This window comes from Chiloscyllium punctatum, chromosome 19 (genome assembly GCF_047496795.1).
Source record: "Chiloscyllium punctatum isolate Juve2018m chromosome 19, sChiPun1.3, whole genome shotgun sequence".
Lineage (NCBI taxonomy): Eukaryota > Metazoa > Chordata > Chondrichthyes > Orectolobiformes > Hemiscylliidae > Chiloscyllium > Chiloscyllium punctatum.
Window position 1 is genome coordinate 53,663,178 of NC_092757.1, and position 15,353 is coordinate 53,678,530.

A 15,353-nucleotide genomic window follows, 5' to 3' on the forward strand; every position below is an offset into this window, starting at 1 on the left:
CCAAACTAGTCCCACATGCCTGCACTTGGCCCATATCCCTCCAAACCTTTCCTATTCATTTACTTATCCAAATGTCATCCTTGAGTATAAAAAAACCCACACTGACTCAGTGGTTAGCGCTGCTGCCTCACAAAATCAAAGGACCTGGGTTCCATTCCAGCCTTAAATGATTGTCAGTGTGGAGTCTGCACATTCTCCCAATGTCTGCACGGATTTCCTCCGGGTGCTCCAGTTTCCCCCCACAGTCCAAAGATGTGCAGGTCAGGTGAATTGGATATGCTAAATTGCCCATAGTGTCCAAGGATGTGCAGGCTAGCTGGGTTAGCCTTGGGAAATGTAGAGTTACTGGGATAGGGTATGGGGCTGGGGCTGGGTGGGGTGCTCTGCAGAGGGTCAGTGTGGATTGGCTGAATGGCCTGCTTCCAAAAACTGAAATTAAAAAATAATCAAAATAAAAATCTTATACTACTGAAATGTAATAACTGAAAGAAATCTCAAAGTAAGCTTGCAATCTCAGGAGTAGCTGCAATATCCACCGACTCTTTTTGACACACCATTTTGATTCTCGTGCTTTGATATGCCAGTTCTGGTTTCTTGTCCCTCTAATCTCCTGAATACACTGAGCCCTACACCCTCACCAAAACTTTCTTCACAACTTTTAAAGTCATCTCTGTCTACTTTGAAATTCTCTACAAACTTTTTTTAAAAAATCTTTCTCAGCTTTTTTACACCTCATTAAAGTGGATGTATTAATTGGAAGACATTCTATAAACCCACTGTATAAGCACAAGTCATCCTGACTGGAATTAATGTGGAGAAAATGAGGACTGCAGGTGCTGGAGTACCAGAGTTGAAAAATGTGGTGCTGGAAAAACACAGCTGGCCAGGCAGCATCCGAGGAGCAGGAGAATCGACGTTTCGGGCATAAGAAGGGCTTATGCCCGAAATGTCGATTCTCCTGCTCCTCGGATGCTGCCTGGCCTGCTGTGTTTTTCCAGCACCACATTTTTCAACTCTGGAATTAATGTGGTGAAACCAGAAACTGTGTGATACAGTATTAAAGCAGCACCAAACTAGACAGGTTGATCATCAATTCTTTGATCTTAATGTGCTCATCAGAACAAATGACATCGAGATTAAGTCTGGGAAGGTATTTCCACTTCGTTATTCATCTCTAAACAAATGCACTCTGTTGGGATTCAGTGGCCGTCATATTAGATAAGATTCCCTACAGTATGGAAACAGGCCCTTCGGCCTAACAAGTCCACACCGACCCTCCGAAGAGTAGCCCACCCACACCCATTCCCCTATCCTATCCTGACTAATGCACCTAATATTATGGACAATTTAGCTTGGCCAATTCACCTGACCTGCACATCTTTGGACAGTGAGAGGAAACTGGAGCACCCGGAGGAAACCCACACAGACACGGGGAGAATGTGCAGACTCCACACAGAGAGTCACCTGAGGCGGGAGTCAAATCCCAGATCCCTTGCACTGTGAAGCAGCAGTGCTAACCACTGAGCCACCGTGCCGCCCTTACAGCACCATTTAAACATGGAACAAATCTCCCACTTCTTAGTCAAGTACCTCTTCTTCTACCTGGTTCTTTGAACCGATATTCACATAAATCCTTACCTTTGAATGGAGCCTGATGAGACACCACCCTATTTGTACGAGAGTTTTCAGGACTTCTAACGGACTGACTAACTCTAAACTATCCACTTTCTTCATTCCTGCTGCTTCCTGGACTTACCAGGTCTCCTTCCCCTTTCTCCTTCCCCTTCCCCTTTTCTCTTTTCCTCCCCCCGATTTTAAAATTCCCATTACCTTTTCTCCTCTTCCAGTGTGTTTAACAGTTCCAGTTTTTGTTTCTCAGCATTGTTCAGCCTGGTTCGTACAAGCTGGAGGTTCATCTCAGCCTCTGTCGCGTACTGCAGGGAGAAAAGGCAGGTGGTCACTCCTTATCTGAACAGCTTTTAACCTACTGGATTTTCACTGGGACGGAGATGTCCTGCGTGCTCACAGGGTTCATTGCAGTAAACTCTGTGCCGTGTTACTGTCTGACATAAACAGGAGATGCAGTGGAGCTGATTTTATTGGGATGGTAGAGAGTTTGGAAAGTTAGGGTCAAATCATTTCAACAGTTTTTAGGAACCTCTGGCGGGATCACGTAGCCACCCAATTGCTAATGAGTTGCCTTCAAGACTTCAGTCCCTTTAAGGGGAGATCCAAGATCAAAGACTGATTGTTTGCCAGCAGTTCCTCCAACTGAAACAGCACCACTGGGAGTGGTGGCCACCGCTGGAACTGCATCCAATTTAAGGGAAAGCAGCATGGACGGTATTCTCTGAAGAAGGAAAGTGGGGATTGATATCACTGAGGCTCGTCAGGATGCTCGGGGGGGAAGGAGGTTGCTGCAGGGGATGACATTGTTTTGATTGACTTTCCATCTCCTACAGAGTAAACTTGCATGGTGGCCACCAGGTATCACTGGAGACACGTCAGAGGGTTCACCTGCTGCTGGCAGAATGCTCGTCGTAGTAGCAGGAGGCCCTTAAATGGCTTCTGAGTGGAAAGACTACCCTTCACACTCCATTCCTCAAAAAAGGACTCTTGCAGCACCATGGTAGTGTCGTTCCCTCCGGGCCAGGATGCCCAGGCTCAAGTCCCACCTTCCCCTGAGGTATAAAATGACATCTCTGAAAAAATTGCTTCGGAAATCTCTAGAATTCCAAAGTGTTGGGAATGCAAACAGTGCCTCTCCCAATTCTCCAGCACACACCACTCCCATCCCAGTTGCTCTTAAAGGTTCCCTTATCCATTCCTGGAGTTTAGTTTTGGGAGAGTCCTCTGTCATTGATCTCAACAGAACGTGCACAGTCTAACTAAACTCGAACAAGCAATGTCTGGTACTCTGTTCAGTCAAACAGCCAACACACTGAACTGGAGGTAAATGAGAAAATAGCTGATAATTCAAAGAAGTCATGTCTAGGAAAGTCTATTAGCATTGGTTGGTCATTCTCCTGTAGTCATACTGTGTTAGTTACATGACAAAGACAGTGAGCCATTCCATCCCATTCTGGAGCTGTAAATCTGTGAGGATTGACAAGGAGCAGTCTGCGGTAAGGTCACGGCACTAGGAAGTCATAGCAGACATTCTGAGGATGTGAGTTCAAATAATGGTGAATGAAATCTGAATTCAATAAAATTCTTGGATTAAAAAGCCGGTCTAGTAGTGACCACTTTCTTGATACTAGATTTTATTTTGAAGGAAGTTGTAAGACAGAGCCTTGGGGATTTCCTTTTTTTTTTAAGATTACTTACAGTGTGGAAACAGGCCCTTCGGCCCAACAAGTCCACACTGCCCCGTCGAAGCGCAACCCACCCATGCCCCTACATCTACCCCTTACCTAACACTACGGGCAATTTAACATGGCCAATTCACCTGACTTGCACATCTTTGGACTGTGGGAGGAAACCGGAGCACCCGGAGGAAACCCACGCAGACACGGGGAGGATGTGCAAACTCCACACAGTCAGTCGCCTGAGGCAGGAATTGAACCCAGGTCTCTGGCGCTGTGAGGCAGCAGTGCTAACCACTGTGCCACCATGCCGCCCTACCTTTTTAATGTAGGTACAACAGAAGCAGCCTGAATAGGTGGGTCGAGCTCCCACAGAACCAGGATTTGTAGCTTTAGTTTTTCAGTAGCAGCTGCTGCTGGAATCCTGAAGCTGGATGTGGAAGCTGGGTTTCCTGTGTCTGTTCCAGCTAAAAGCTCAGGTTCTCTTCCAGCTGCTAGAACTGCCTGTGAGACAATTTGTTTTATTGAATTTGCCTTTTGCCAACGCTGTTACTATATTGGAATAGTTACTGTTCAGTCGTTAAATAATCTATTATTCTGTTAAGTTTTCCAATAGAGTTAAGTTATTCCAAATTCTTCTTTCTTTTGTTGTATTTTAACTATAGTGTGTGAATAAAGTGTGTTGAGTAGTTTGACCAATCGAATTGCACCTGGAATGCAACACCTTACACTTACCTTTAAAATAAGGAAAAGTTAGAATCTAAACTATCTTCTTAATATATTTTGAGGAGGTTTGGTCTGGTCCATAACACCACAAAATCATTCTCGATTGTTGTAAAAATCTACCCGATTCACTTTAGGGGTTTCCATTAAATGTCTTTTAAGGAAGAAAGTCTGCCATCCTTAGCAGGCCTGTGGCCTACATGTGACTCCCAGTATGACTGACTCTAACTACCAGCTGGGAAAATAAGGATGGGGAATAAATGCTGGCCCAGCTAGTAGCACCCATATCCCATGAATGAATAAAAAAAAGTCTTGTGATTGAGCTCAAAGAAATGTAACTAGCTGGATATTAGACTATTTCACCAACTATTTCACCTCAGAAATGGTCAATCCCATTTTTCAGCTAAAAACCATAGCCATGTCGAACCCACACGATCAGTTAGTCATTTTGTTGGTGGTTCACTTGTGTAAATACAGGTCAGTTAAAATTAACTTCAAATCAATGAAGTTCTTCTTAAAACTTCAAACAAACCTCATCAACTATGACATGAAAATGATTGATTTTCAGTGTTAAAAGAATTTGAATAGAACACGTCAATAACATTTCAATGACAGGTACAAAATGACTACACTGGTGAGAAGAGATTGCAACCAATTTAAAATGGATTAAAATCTTCACTGAAACAGTAGAAAAAAAGAAAACTCTGGCAGAAATAGCTGAAAATGCTCAATATTGACATAAACTATGATTCAAAATACAAACCAGTTAATGATTTTGTAAATCCTATTTTAGAAACAGTGAATTTAACTCAAAATGAAGAGGTGCTTTGCAAAACTAGTGTGTTAATCGAAATCTCTAAAAAAAATAAAACTGCATGGTTGTTCTCCTTCTGCTTTGGCTAAAGAGTGGTGCATCTTTGGAATTCTCAGAGAGCTATAGATAAGTTAATGAGGCTCATATAATGAACAGTTGCAGGCACAATGGACTGAATGGGCCTCCTTTTGCAGTATAACAATTCTGTAATCCCGTGATATTCAAGACAGATAAATACCAGGGTGCTATTGGAACAAAGGGATATCGAGGTAATGCAGGAATGTGAATGAACCATGATCGTGTTGAATGACATAGAGGGACCGAAGGGACTGAATGGCCACTTAAGCTCCTATTGCTCATGTTCCTGTTGCCCTGGTGACAGCAGCCTGTGTCACTCCATGAAGTCCAGGCCAGTGTTATGAAAGATGTTGGTTTCAAAGGGTCCTGTCCTTTTTGTTACACCTTTGCCTCAGTCTGTACCTGTGCATGTGTGGCCTTCAGAAGAGCCAGCTCTTTCTCCACCTCACAGATATGGCTAGTTGCCTTGGCGACCTCGGCTCGCTCCAGGTCTCGCTCGGCCAGCAGTTGTTCAATGTGCTGCTGCTTCTCCTTCAGGGCTTCCTGCAGGGCAGTGGTGCCTGAGATCTTCCGGGCGTAGCGAGAGGATGTCTCGGTCAGCTGACACAGAGAGAGACAGACAGAGAGAGACAGAGGGAGAGAGAGAGGCACAGAGAGAGAGAGAAAGAGAGAGGGAGAGAGAGAGAGAAAGAGAGAGACATTAATGGCGGTTGTACACACTCTCAAGCTGTGTGATAGTCACTCATCTAGTAACTGGGGATCAACACCTGAAGATCCAAAATCAGACAGACAGCAACAGGTTGGTGTGTCATAGGGAGGGTCACATACCTGTGTGTGCCTGGGGGCGGAGGGTGTTTCTGTCAGAGGGTGGGGAGGGGGAGCTGTGTGTCTGGGGGCATGGTAGGGGTGTGCTGTGTGTGCACACGCGCACATACCTTGGGATAGCAGGTGTGGGAGGGCTGGGAGTGGAAGGTTGTGCATCTGGAGCTGGAGGAGGGAGTGATGGGCATCCAGTGGAGGGTAGTGATGATGGGGAAGGAGGTCCATTAAATGCAGATCAGGTCATGATGAAGGCTGGGATAAGTCTAGAGCCATCTGGTGAAAGACCAACACCATTCTGACATGTGTCAGGATGTCTCAATGGAGCGCTCAAACACAGAGAAACCAGCAGCACAGGCAGCAGTGGAAGGATAAACTTCACTAAAAGCAAGAGCTACCTGCTCCAATATTTTAGATACTAAATGTAAGCAAGATTTTAACAGTGCTGAAACCAGAAACATCTGTCGAGAGAAACAAAGATAACATTTATCTAGTGATTGTAACAGGGTCAGCCAGGTGGCCCTCATAGGAGCTCGCTGATTGGGGCTGTTAATCTAGTCCAATTAGGGAGCCCTGGCTGACAGAAAAAAACATGAGTGTCAGAGGTACTGATTCTTTGGTACCTGACTCTGAATTAGCCAATGCCAGAGTCAAGGACTGTTCACCTGCAAATAAAGAGTGACTTGGTGATGGGATACCAGCCTCTGTGGAGTTATCTCAGTCTAGAGTCTGGTAAACCTTCTGCAGAACGGAATGGTCACTGGACCTGAAACGTCAGCTCTGCTGTCTCTCCACAGATGCTGCCAGACCTGCTGGATTTTTCCTGCAGTTTCTGTATTAGCAGCATCCACAGTTCTTGGTATTTTGTTTCCTTACCAGTCCGGTGCGGCTTGGTCTCCCCCCGACAGATGAAGCCACTGAGCTGACTGAACTTATCGAGGAGCTGCTCGGACTCTGAGTCAAGGCAGAGACCCCCATGGCCATCCTTTTACTCTTCTTGGTTTTGGCTGGTGTGGTCGACGGGAAGCCAATCCTCATCACCTTGTGAATGGGAGCAAAGAGACCAAACTTGGGTGGGCACTGGAAGTATCTGTGAGAGATAGAAACAAGGGTGGGGTGTGGTCAGAGGAAATGTGTCAGGAACACGGCTGAAATGCAGCCATTGGCGTACTGCACTCCCCACCTGCAGGAGTGATAAGGTTAACCTGCCGTGGAGGAGCTACTGGGGTGGATTTCAACAATTCTCTGCTCAAAAGCCCAGGAAACTGACCTGATACAAAGCGTCACACACAGGGGTATACAAAGCGTCACACACAGGGGGTATCCACACATCTTCAGGCCAAAACTCAGGGAATTCCAGCCAAAGGCAGCCTTTTCCTAAGGATATCTTCACTATTAAGTACTTTCAATCCTTTAGAAAGACTTAACCTCCTGAGGAGTAAGGCACAAAAAACGCTGCTCACCACCTTCGAATCAGGAGGGAGATCACTAAGTGTGATCCAATGTGATCACTTAGAATCAGATAGGTCACTCAGTGACCATTTTAGAGATCACAAGCTCCCATGAACTGTAAACAGTCCAACTAACAATTCCTGTGGTTGTCCTTGGAGAGGTGCAGAAAAGTGATCCATGAGTCTAGACTCCAGTGTCTTTGCTTTGGACATCTCAACGTGAATTGGATGCTGCAGTTCAACTTGAAGGTGGGACTGAAGTTCATGGGACCAGTGAGGTCTTGACTTACTTACAAAATTAAAACACTTCCTTGATTAACAAAATAATTCAATCTTTACAAAATTAAACCATCAGAGAAACTAACCCACTGTCGGATCACAACAATGGGAGACAGGTTCAAATATAATGGGACAAATAATTAAAAAGAATTCGATCAAATGTACAGCCTTTCATCAAATTGATAGCAGCTATGGTTTATGCTTGAGATGAGCTACCTTCTGCACTATCCTGTTCTTTTCTCCATCACCTATCCAGCCAGAGTCCTCCACCCCTTTGGCATTATCCTCATGATAAAGGTGTGATTGTATTTGTAAAGAGGTATGTTATAAGATCAACCACTTATTTGTTCAAGCATACCTTAATTAGTCATAGAGTCATAGAGATATACAGCACAGAAACAGACCCTTCAGTCCGACTTGTCCACGCCGATCAGATATCCCAACCCAATCTAGTCCCACCTGCCAGCACTCTTTTGTTTAGTTATTCATGGGATGAGGGCATCACTGACTTGGCAGAATTTATTGCCCATCCCTAATTGCTCAGAGGGCAGTTAAGAATCAAGCCCATTGCTGTGGATCTGGAGTCACTGTAAGCCAGACCAGGAAAGGATGGCAGATTCCTTCCCTAAAGCACATCAGTGAACCAGCTGGGTTTTTCCCAACAATTGGCAATGGTTTTGTGGTCATCATTAGATTATTAATTCCAGATATTTTTATTGAGTTCAAATTCCACCATCTGCCATGGCAGGATTTGAACCTGAGTCCAGAACATTACCTGGGTCTCTGGATCAACAATCCAGTGATAATACCACTAGGCATTGGCCTCCCCTATACTTGACCTATCTCCCTCTAAACCCTTCCTATTCATATACCCATCCAGATGCCTTTTAAATGTTGTAATTGTATCCACCTCCACCACTTCCTCTGGCAGCTCATTCCATACACGCATCACCCTCTGCGTAAAAACCTTGCCCTTAGATCCCTTTTAAATTTCTCCCCTCTCTCCCGGGCACTGATATTAGGTGGGGCTGGGGCGCCAGGGTAATGTCAAAGGCCCAACGTACCTACTCATGCGAGTTGTGAGGTTAATGAGGGGATTCATTACCTTGTGCCAGCGACAGCACCATCATTTTTTCCCAGTGGTTCATCCAGTTCAACTCCACACCACTCGCCCTTTGCAAAATCCGTCTCTCCGACATACTTTACAACTCCAGTTTTAGTGCCACCAACCTGTAAAACAAAAGATAAAAGGAACCTAGGTATAAGTAAAAACGCTGTGTCAGTATGATCTCAGTCATCACAGCATCAATGGGTGTCCCATCCTGGCGCAGGTCCCAATGTCTGCCCCATCATTCAACCAATGTATAGCCACTAGTGACAGAAAAGGCTGGCGCTGAGTGGTCACCCTGGCAGGGCATACTGGGCAGAGGCCTCTGAAGGATGAGGCTAGATCCTATTTGCACAGATTCCCTTTGCCCTTCAGAGCCTTCTCAAGACTAGGTTCCTGCACATAAGCCAACTCCTAGAGAACATTCAGTAGCTGAAATCCAGCAGTCGCCTATAACACATGGCAATGTAACCTCTCATTTATCTTGTTGCTGTAGTTTGATTTCTGCTCATCACCGAACCTGTTAAACTCCAGTGCCTGCTCCTGGCCTGACTCCAGAGCTCAGCAATGAGAAGGACCCTCTGAGGCAGGGAGTGAGGGCAGCCTCAAGGGAGCATTACTGGGCTCTCCGTACACCATCACGGTGTTGTAAAGCTTGGTTTGTAGGTGGGAGGGACAGAAGGAAATGGTGGCATTTGCAGAACCCACTGACCCAGTTAGTTCTTGTCCTGGACAGGAAAACATAGCAGCACAGGGAAACCTCAATTTGATAAATATTAAGAAAGGCGACTGTTGAACAATCTAGTGTTTTCAACTTAAATAAGGGCCTGAAAGCAGAACTGAACTTGCAAATTAGGTTAAGGAAGTGGTCAGAAGAGTAACCATTTAAGGGTCAAACATTGAAATATTTAATATCTTTAAATACAGGAATAGATACATTCCAATGAGAAAGCAAAGTTCCAAGAGATGGACCTACCCTCCATGGTTAATGAGAAACGTTACAGACTAAATCAGATTTAAAGGCCCAATGAATGCACAAAGAAGGGTGGCAGGTCAGAAGACTGGATACAGTATGAACATCAGCACAGGCTGACTAAGTACATATAAAGATGGAAAATTACAGTATGAGAGAAAGCAACCTAGAAATATAAAAAGCGATAGTAAGGATTTCTGTAGATTTTTTTCAACAAAGTTAATAAAGTGAGAGCTGGCCTGACAGAAGGGGAGCTTTTGCATCATCTTCACCACAGACAGTAAGGCAATCAGATGTCAAAGCAGAAGTAGGCCTTTAAGCCCATCGAGTCTGTTCCACCATTCAATGAGATCATGGCCAATTTGATATACCTCAACTCCACTTTCCTGCCTTTCCCTCCCTCCCTCCCTTCCCCCCTCCCATACGTGATGACTGAGCCTTGACAGCCGTCTGTGGTAAAGAATTGCACAGATTCACAACCCTCTGAATCCAATCTTAAAAGGGAGATCCTTTATTCTGAGAATTTGCCCTCTGGTCCTAGACTCTCCCACAAGGGGAAACCACCTTTCCACATTTACTGGACAAGTCCCCTCAGAATCCTACATGTTTCAGTAAGATTACCTCCTAGCTTCTTCCCATGGTCTAAAGATGTGCAGGTCAGGGTAGAGTATAGAGTCATAGAGATGTACAGCATGGAAACAGACCCTTTGGTCCAACCCGTCCATGCCGGCCAGATATCCCAACCCAATCTAGTCCCACCTGCCAGCACCCGGCCCATATCCCTCCAAATCCTTCCTATTCATATACCCATTCAAATGCCTCATAAATGTTGCAATTGTACCAGCCGCCACCACTTCCTCTAGCAGCTCATTCCATACTCGTACCACCCTCTGCATGAAAAAGTTGCCCCTTAGGTCTCTTTTATATCTTTCCCCTCTCACCCTAAACCTATGCCCTCTAGTTCTGGACTCCCTGACCCCAGGGAAAAGACTTTGTCTATTTACCCTATCTATGCCCCTCATAATTTTGTAAACCTCTATAAGGTCACCCCTCAGCGTCCGACGCTCCAGGGAAAACAGCTCCAGCCTGTTCAGCCCCTATAGCTCAAATCCTCTAACACTGGCAATATCCTTGTGAATCTTTTCTGAACCCTTTCAAGTTTCACAACACCTTTCCGATAGGAAGGGGACCAGAATTGTACGCAATATTCCAACAATGGCCTAACCAATGTCCTGTATAGCCGCAACATGACCTCCCAACTCCTGTACTCAATACTCTGACCAATAAAGGAAAGCATACCAAATGCCTTCTTCACTATCCTATCTACCTGCGACTATCAAGGAACTATGAACCTGCACTCCAAGGTCTCTTTGTTCAGCAACACTCTCTAGGACCTTACCATTAAGTTTATAAGTCCTGCTAAGATTTGTTTTCCCAAAATGCAGCACCTCGCATTTATCTGAATTAAACTCCATCTGCCACTTCTCAGCCCATTGGCCCATCTGGTCAAGATCCTGTTGTAATCTGAGGTAACCCTCTTCGCTGACCACTGCACATCCAATTTTGGTGTCATCTACAAACTTACTAACTGTACCTCTTATGCTTGCATCGCAATCATTTTTGTAAATGACAAAAAGTAGAGGACCCAGCACCGATCTTTGTGGCATTCAACTGGTCACGGGCCTCCAGTCTGAAAAGCAACCCTCTACCACTACCCTCTGTCTTCTACCTTTGAGCCAGTTCTGTAACCAAATAGCTAGTTCTCCCTGTATTCCGTGAGATCTGAGCTTGCTAATCAGTCTCCCATGGGGAACCTTATCGAACGCCTTACTGAAGTCCATATAGATCACATCTACCACTCTGCCCTCATCAATCCTCTTTGTTACATCTTCAAAAAACTCAATCAAGTTTGAGAGACATTATTTCCCACGCACAAAGCCATGTTGACTATCCCTAATCAGTCCTTGCCTTTTCAAATACATGTACATCCTGTTCCCTCCAACAACTTGCCCACCACTGAGGTCAGGCTCACTGGTCTATAGTTCCTTGGCTTGTCCTTACTACCCTTCTTAAACAGTGTTCACTAAGCTTTTTCAAGTCCTGACCTGGCTTGGCTTTTGAGTGACCCTGCCATCTCATCGTAAGCCAGGTGCTGCTATAGCACGACATAGAATAGTTTGTGCCAGGACGCCTGGTGAACATTGTGGATGCTGGAGAACTGAGTTGAAAAATGTGGCGCTGGAAAAGCGCAGCAGGTCAGGCAGCATCCAAGAAGCAGGAGAATTGACGTTTTGGGCATAAGCCCTTCATCAGGCCAAGAATGTCGACTCTCCTGCTCCTTGGATGCTGCCTGACCTGCTGAGTTTTTTCAGCGTCACACCCTTCGACTCTTGGCTCTAAACCTTGCAGCTCAAAAGAGTTTGCTCACTAAACTGCTGGAAGTGTGAGCGAAGGAAACAGGAAACCTAGTGAGACACCCCCCTAACAATCAGATTCAGAATTTGAGAAATAAATCAAGGCAGCACTGAGAAAGGGATAAATTAAAGGGAGTGAATTCAATGTCGAGTCAGGTGCAGAAAGGGAAATAGACAGAAAGAGAAATGTGAGTAAGTGGGAGAAAGGAAAAACAAATAGAAAAACCAAAACTGGTTTGAACAATCTCCCTTAGGAGTTTAAAATATATAGAATAAAACTCCATAGCTTCAGAAATTTTCTTTTGGTATAAAAGGTTAATTACCAGTCATTGACATTAGTCATTAAAAGGGTACTCGTGTATATCTTAACTGTATGATGAGATTAAGGAGCAATAAATTGGCAAATGCATTTCTTAAAACAAATAGGGAAGCTCAGGGCCAGATGTGGATTTTATGAGGCTAACAATGAAGCAGCACAACACAGTCAGAAACTTTTGGACAATCACAATTATTGGTACATCAGCGCCGCCCTGACATTGCTGCACCTATTTACTGATTAATAGCAACTCGCACCATTAACTCTGCAGTTATTTTGACAGCAAATTCTGACCCTGTAATTGACTCAATACTCTCCAAGTAATAGGTAATAAATACTGCCTTGTCAGAGCTACCCATGTCACAAGCATAAATTTATAAAAAGGACCCTATGTTCACATTTATAATGAAAACTGCCTACAAACAGTTTACACTGTAATTACACCCTCCCAACAATGATGGCGCTGGCATATGCCTTTTGGATTGAAAAGAGGTTGTTTTAATGTGTCAAGTTTAGTTTAGAAAGTGAATAGGGTGGCACCCATTTGTAAATTTATACCTTAAAGGATCAGGCTAGATTACAAATAAAACAAAAATGCATTTTTTTTAATATCGATCAGGGTGACTCTTAAAAGCAGCATGTACTCTGTTGCTGTCAGCTAATCCATGGAAATCAGTTAAAGTAATAATTTATACACAAGTGTTTCAATCTGACTGGAACTGCTTAGCAGCCACATACTGGCAGAAGGATAAAAGCAGCAGCTATGCCCTCGTACCCTGCACCAACAGCATTGGTGTTAATGTTGACATCCTCACCATTCCACTCCCTCCCTTAATGATGGAATGAACAAAACTCCATGTCTCCCTCCCACCAATGACCATGATTGAATTAATCCATTCACATCAAATTCACAGGGCCAAATAAAACGTCTCTTCCATTGCTTTATCAATGTAACTAATGAAGACTGTTAGAGTCCTGGATGGTTGTTTTTCTTGAAATAATCTCTTTAAAGACTTACATTTATCTAGCACCTTTCATGCCACTACAGCATCCCAATGTGTTTTACCACCAGTGGAGTAGTTGTGAAGTACAGACATGTTGCAATGTAGGCTGCCATTTGTGCACAGCAAACTCACACAAACAGGAGTGTGACAACCAACAGGTAACATGTTTTAGTGATGTTGCTTAAAGGATAGATACTGACCAGTAAACCAGGGAGAATTTCTCTACTCACCTCAAACAGAGTTATGTCTCTGTTTAGGAAACATGTTGATGTTATCATATGACCTGTGGATTCTGAAGTCTCATACTCCATCTTACCCCAGGATCACCTGAAGCATGACATGCTATTGAAACCACATTGCCCTGTTATAACCTATCAACGTATTACTAAGTGTGTGAGAAATGTAATGTTTGTACGTAATGGCAGGTGTAATAATCATCTATTGGATTCTTCAATATCCACACCCTGTTTCTTACATTGCAGGAGATAACGCAAGCTTTGCCACAGAAGGTAAAACACCAAGCTGGAGCAGAGAACTCCTCTGCTGTTCTTAAATCAAGGTCACTCCTGTTGTAGAATTCTTATGCTAAAGACAATATCACTGCTGCCAGTGCAACACTCCCTCAAACATGTGCAGATTTGTGAATCTAGATGACATCCCTGTGTCTTTGGAGAGGGGCTTTAAATCATGAGATCATACAGTATGGAAGCATGCCATTCAGCCGATCAAGTCCACTCCACCCCACCGAAGAGCATCCCACACAGACCCAGCCCCCGCTACTTTATCCTTCGAACCCTGCATTTCCCATGGTTAATCTACCTAGCCTACACATCTCTGGACACTATGCACAATTTAGCATAGCCAACCCACTGAACTTGAGATGATTCGGAGAGTGGTATCACTTATGCTATGACTCTCAGTGGCCCAGATTGTTTGGTGAGTGATCAGAAAAATGGAATAGAGTCTGAAAATGGTAAAATACTCAATGTGTTGATGCTTGCCGGCAAAAATAGGAACGTGGAGGGCAGGGAGGTGCTCAGAGAGTTGACAGACAAACAACACAGCTGCATCTTTGAGAAACTGCTTTGAGATCCCCCGTCAGAGAGAGGAAAGGGCAATGAACTGCTGAGCAACACTCGCCTCACCCTCAAGCTGCTCAGTGTAGGCTCACTGGTTTATAACAAGGAAAGCAGAGCTCACTGAAGGGCGGTGAAACTGCCTAGCGTGCAGATATCACATTCATTAGCAGTTTGCCTTGTGCCCCACAGAACTGCAGAACTCTACTCAATGCACTTTCTAGAAGGTTCTGAAGTGTCAGGGCAAACCAAAACAGAGCTGAGCAACCAAATCATTCTCTCAGAGTCAAGACTGCAGCTTAATTCATGAAATATTTGACAAAGTAGCATTGGTATCCTGTGGACCAATTCAGCCTTGCAGAATACAAATTCCTGGAGAAATGAAGGACCAGCAGGGTCAGTGTAAAGAGTGTCAAAGACTAGCAGACCATAAATCAAGGGTGTGAGAACAAGCAGTTCTGCTCTGTATGGTACAAAGGAGCAACTCACTAATAACCAGAGGGTTGTTAACCAGAGCATGGGAAAGCCACTGTCCCTAGCTGTGACCAACATAAACTTGGAGTTTATCCAAGAAAAGTTACTGAAATTGAGAAGTGAGTCCAGCCATGAAAATTACACACACACAGACACGCATGCAAAGGTGTTTTGTATGTGAACACTGATATATTATTTCGAATTCCTCAAAGCTAATTGATCCAGCAACTTGATGCAAATAAAGGTTAACAATATCAATGATAGGGGCAGTATGGTGGCTCAGTGGTTAGCACTGCTGCCTCACAGTGCCAGAGACCAGTGTTCAATTCCCCCCTCGGGCAACTATCTGTGTGGAGTTTGCACATTCTCCCCGTGTCTGCGTGGGTTTCCTCCAGGTGCTCCGGTTTCCTCCCACAATCCAAAGATGTGCAGGTCAGGTGAACTGGCCATGCTAAATTGCCCGTAGTGTTAGGAGCATTAGTCAGGGGTGAATATAGGGGAATGGGTCTGGGTGGGTTG

At 44.5% G+C, this 15,353-nt stretch overlaps 1 protein-coding gene across 4 annotated transcripts in view; it reads right to left on the reverse strand.

The window, feature by feature from the left end:
* The window catches only part of clip2 (CAP-GLY domain containing linker protein 2), a 142,390-nt gene that overhangs the window by 43,705 nt on the left and 83,332 nt on the right, over window positions 1-15,353 (reverse strand). For all 4 annotated transcript variants that reach the window (XM_072589418.1, XM_072589421.1, XM_072589419.1 and 1 more), the window contains 4 exons: window positions 8,575-8,699; window positions 6,616-6,829; window positions 5,323-5,520; window positions 1,831-1,934 (listed from right to left, as the gene is read on the reverse strand). In XM_072589418.1, the coding sequence (XP_072445519.1) occupies window positions 1,831-1,934; window positions 5,323-5,520; window positions 6,616-6,829; window positions 8,575-8,699 (641 nt within the window). The remainder of the gene's footprint in view (window positions 1-1,830; window positions 1,935-5,322; window positions 5,521-6,615; window positions 6,830-8,574; window positions 8,700-15,353) is intronic.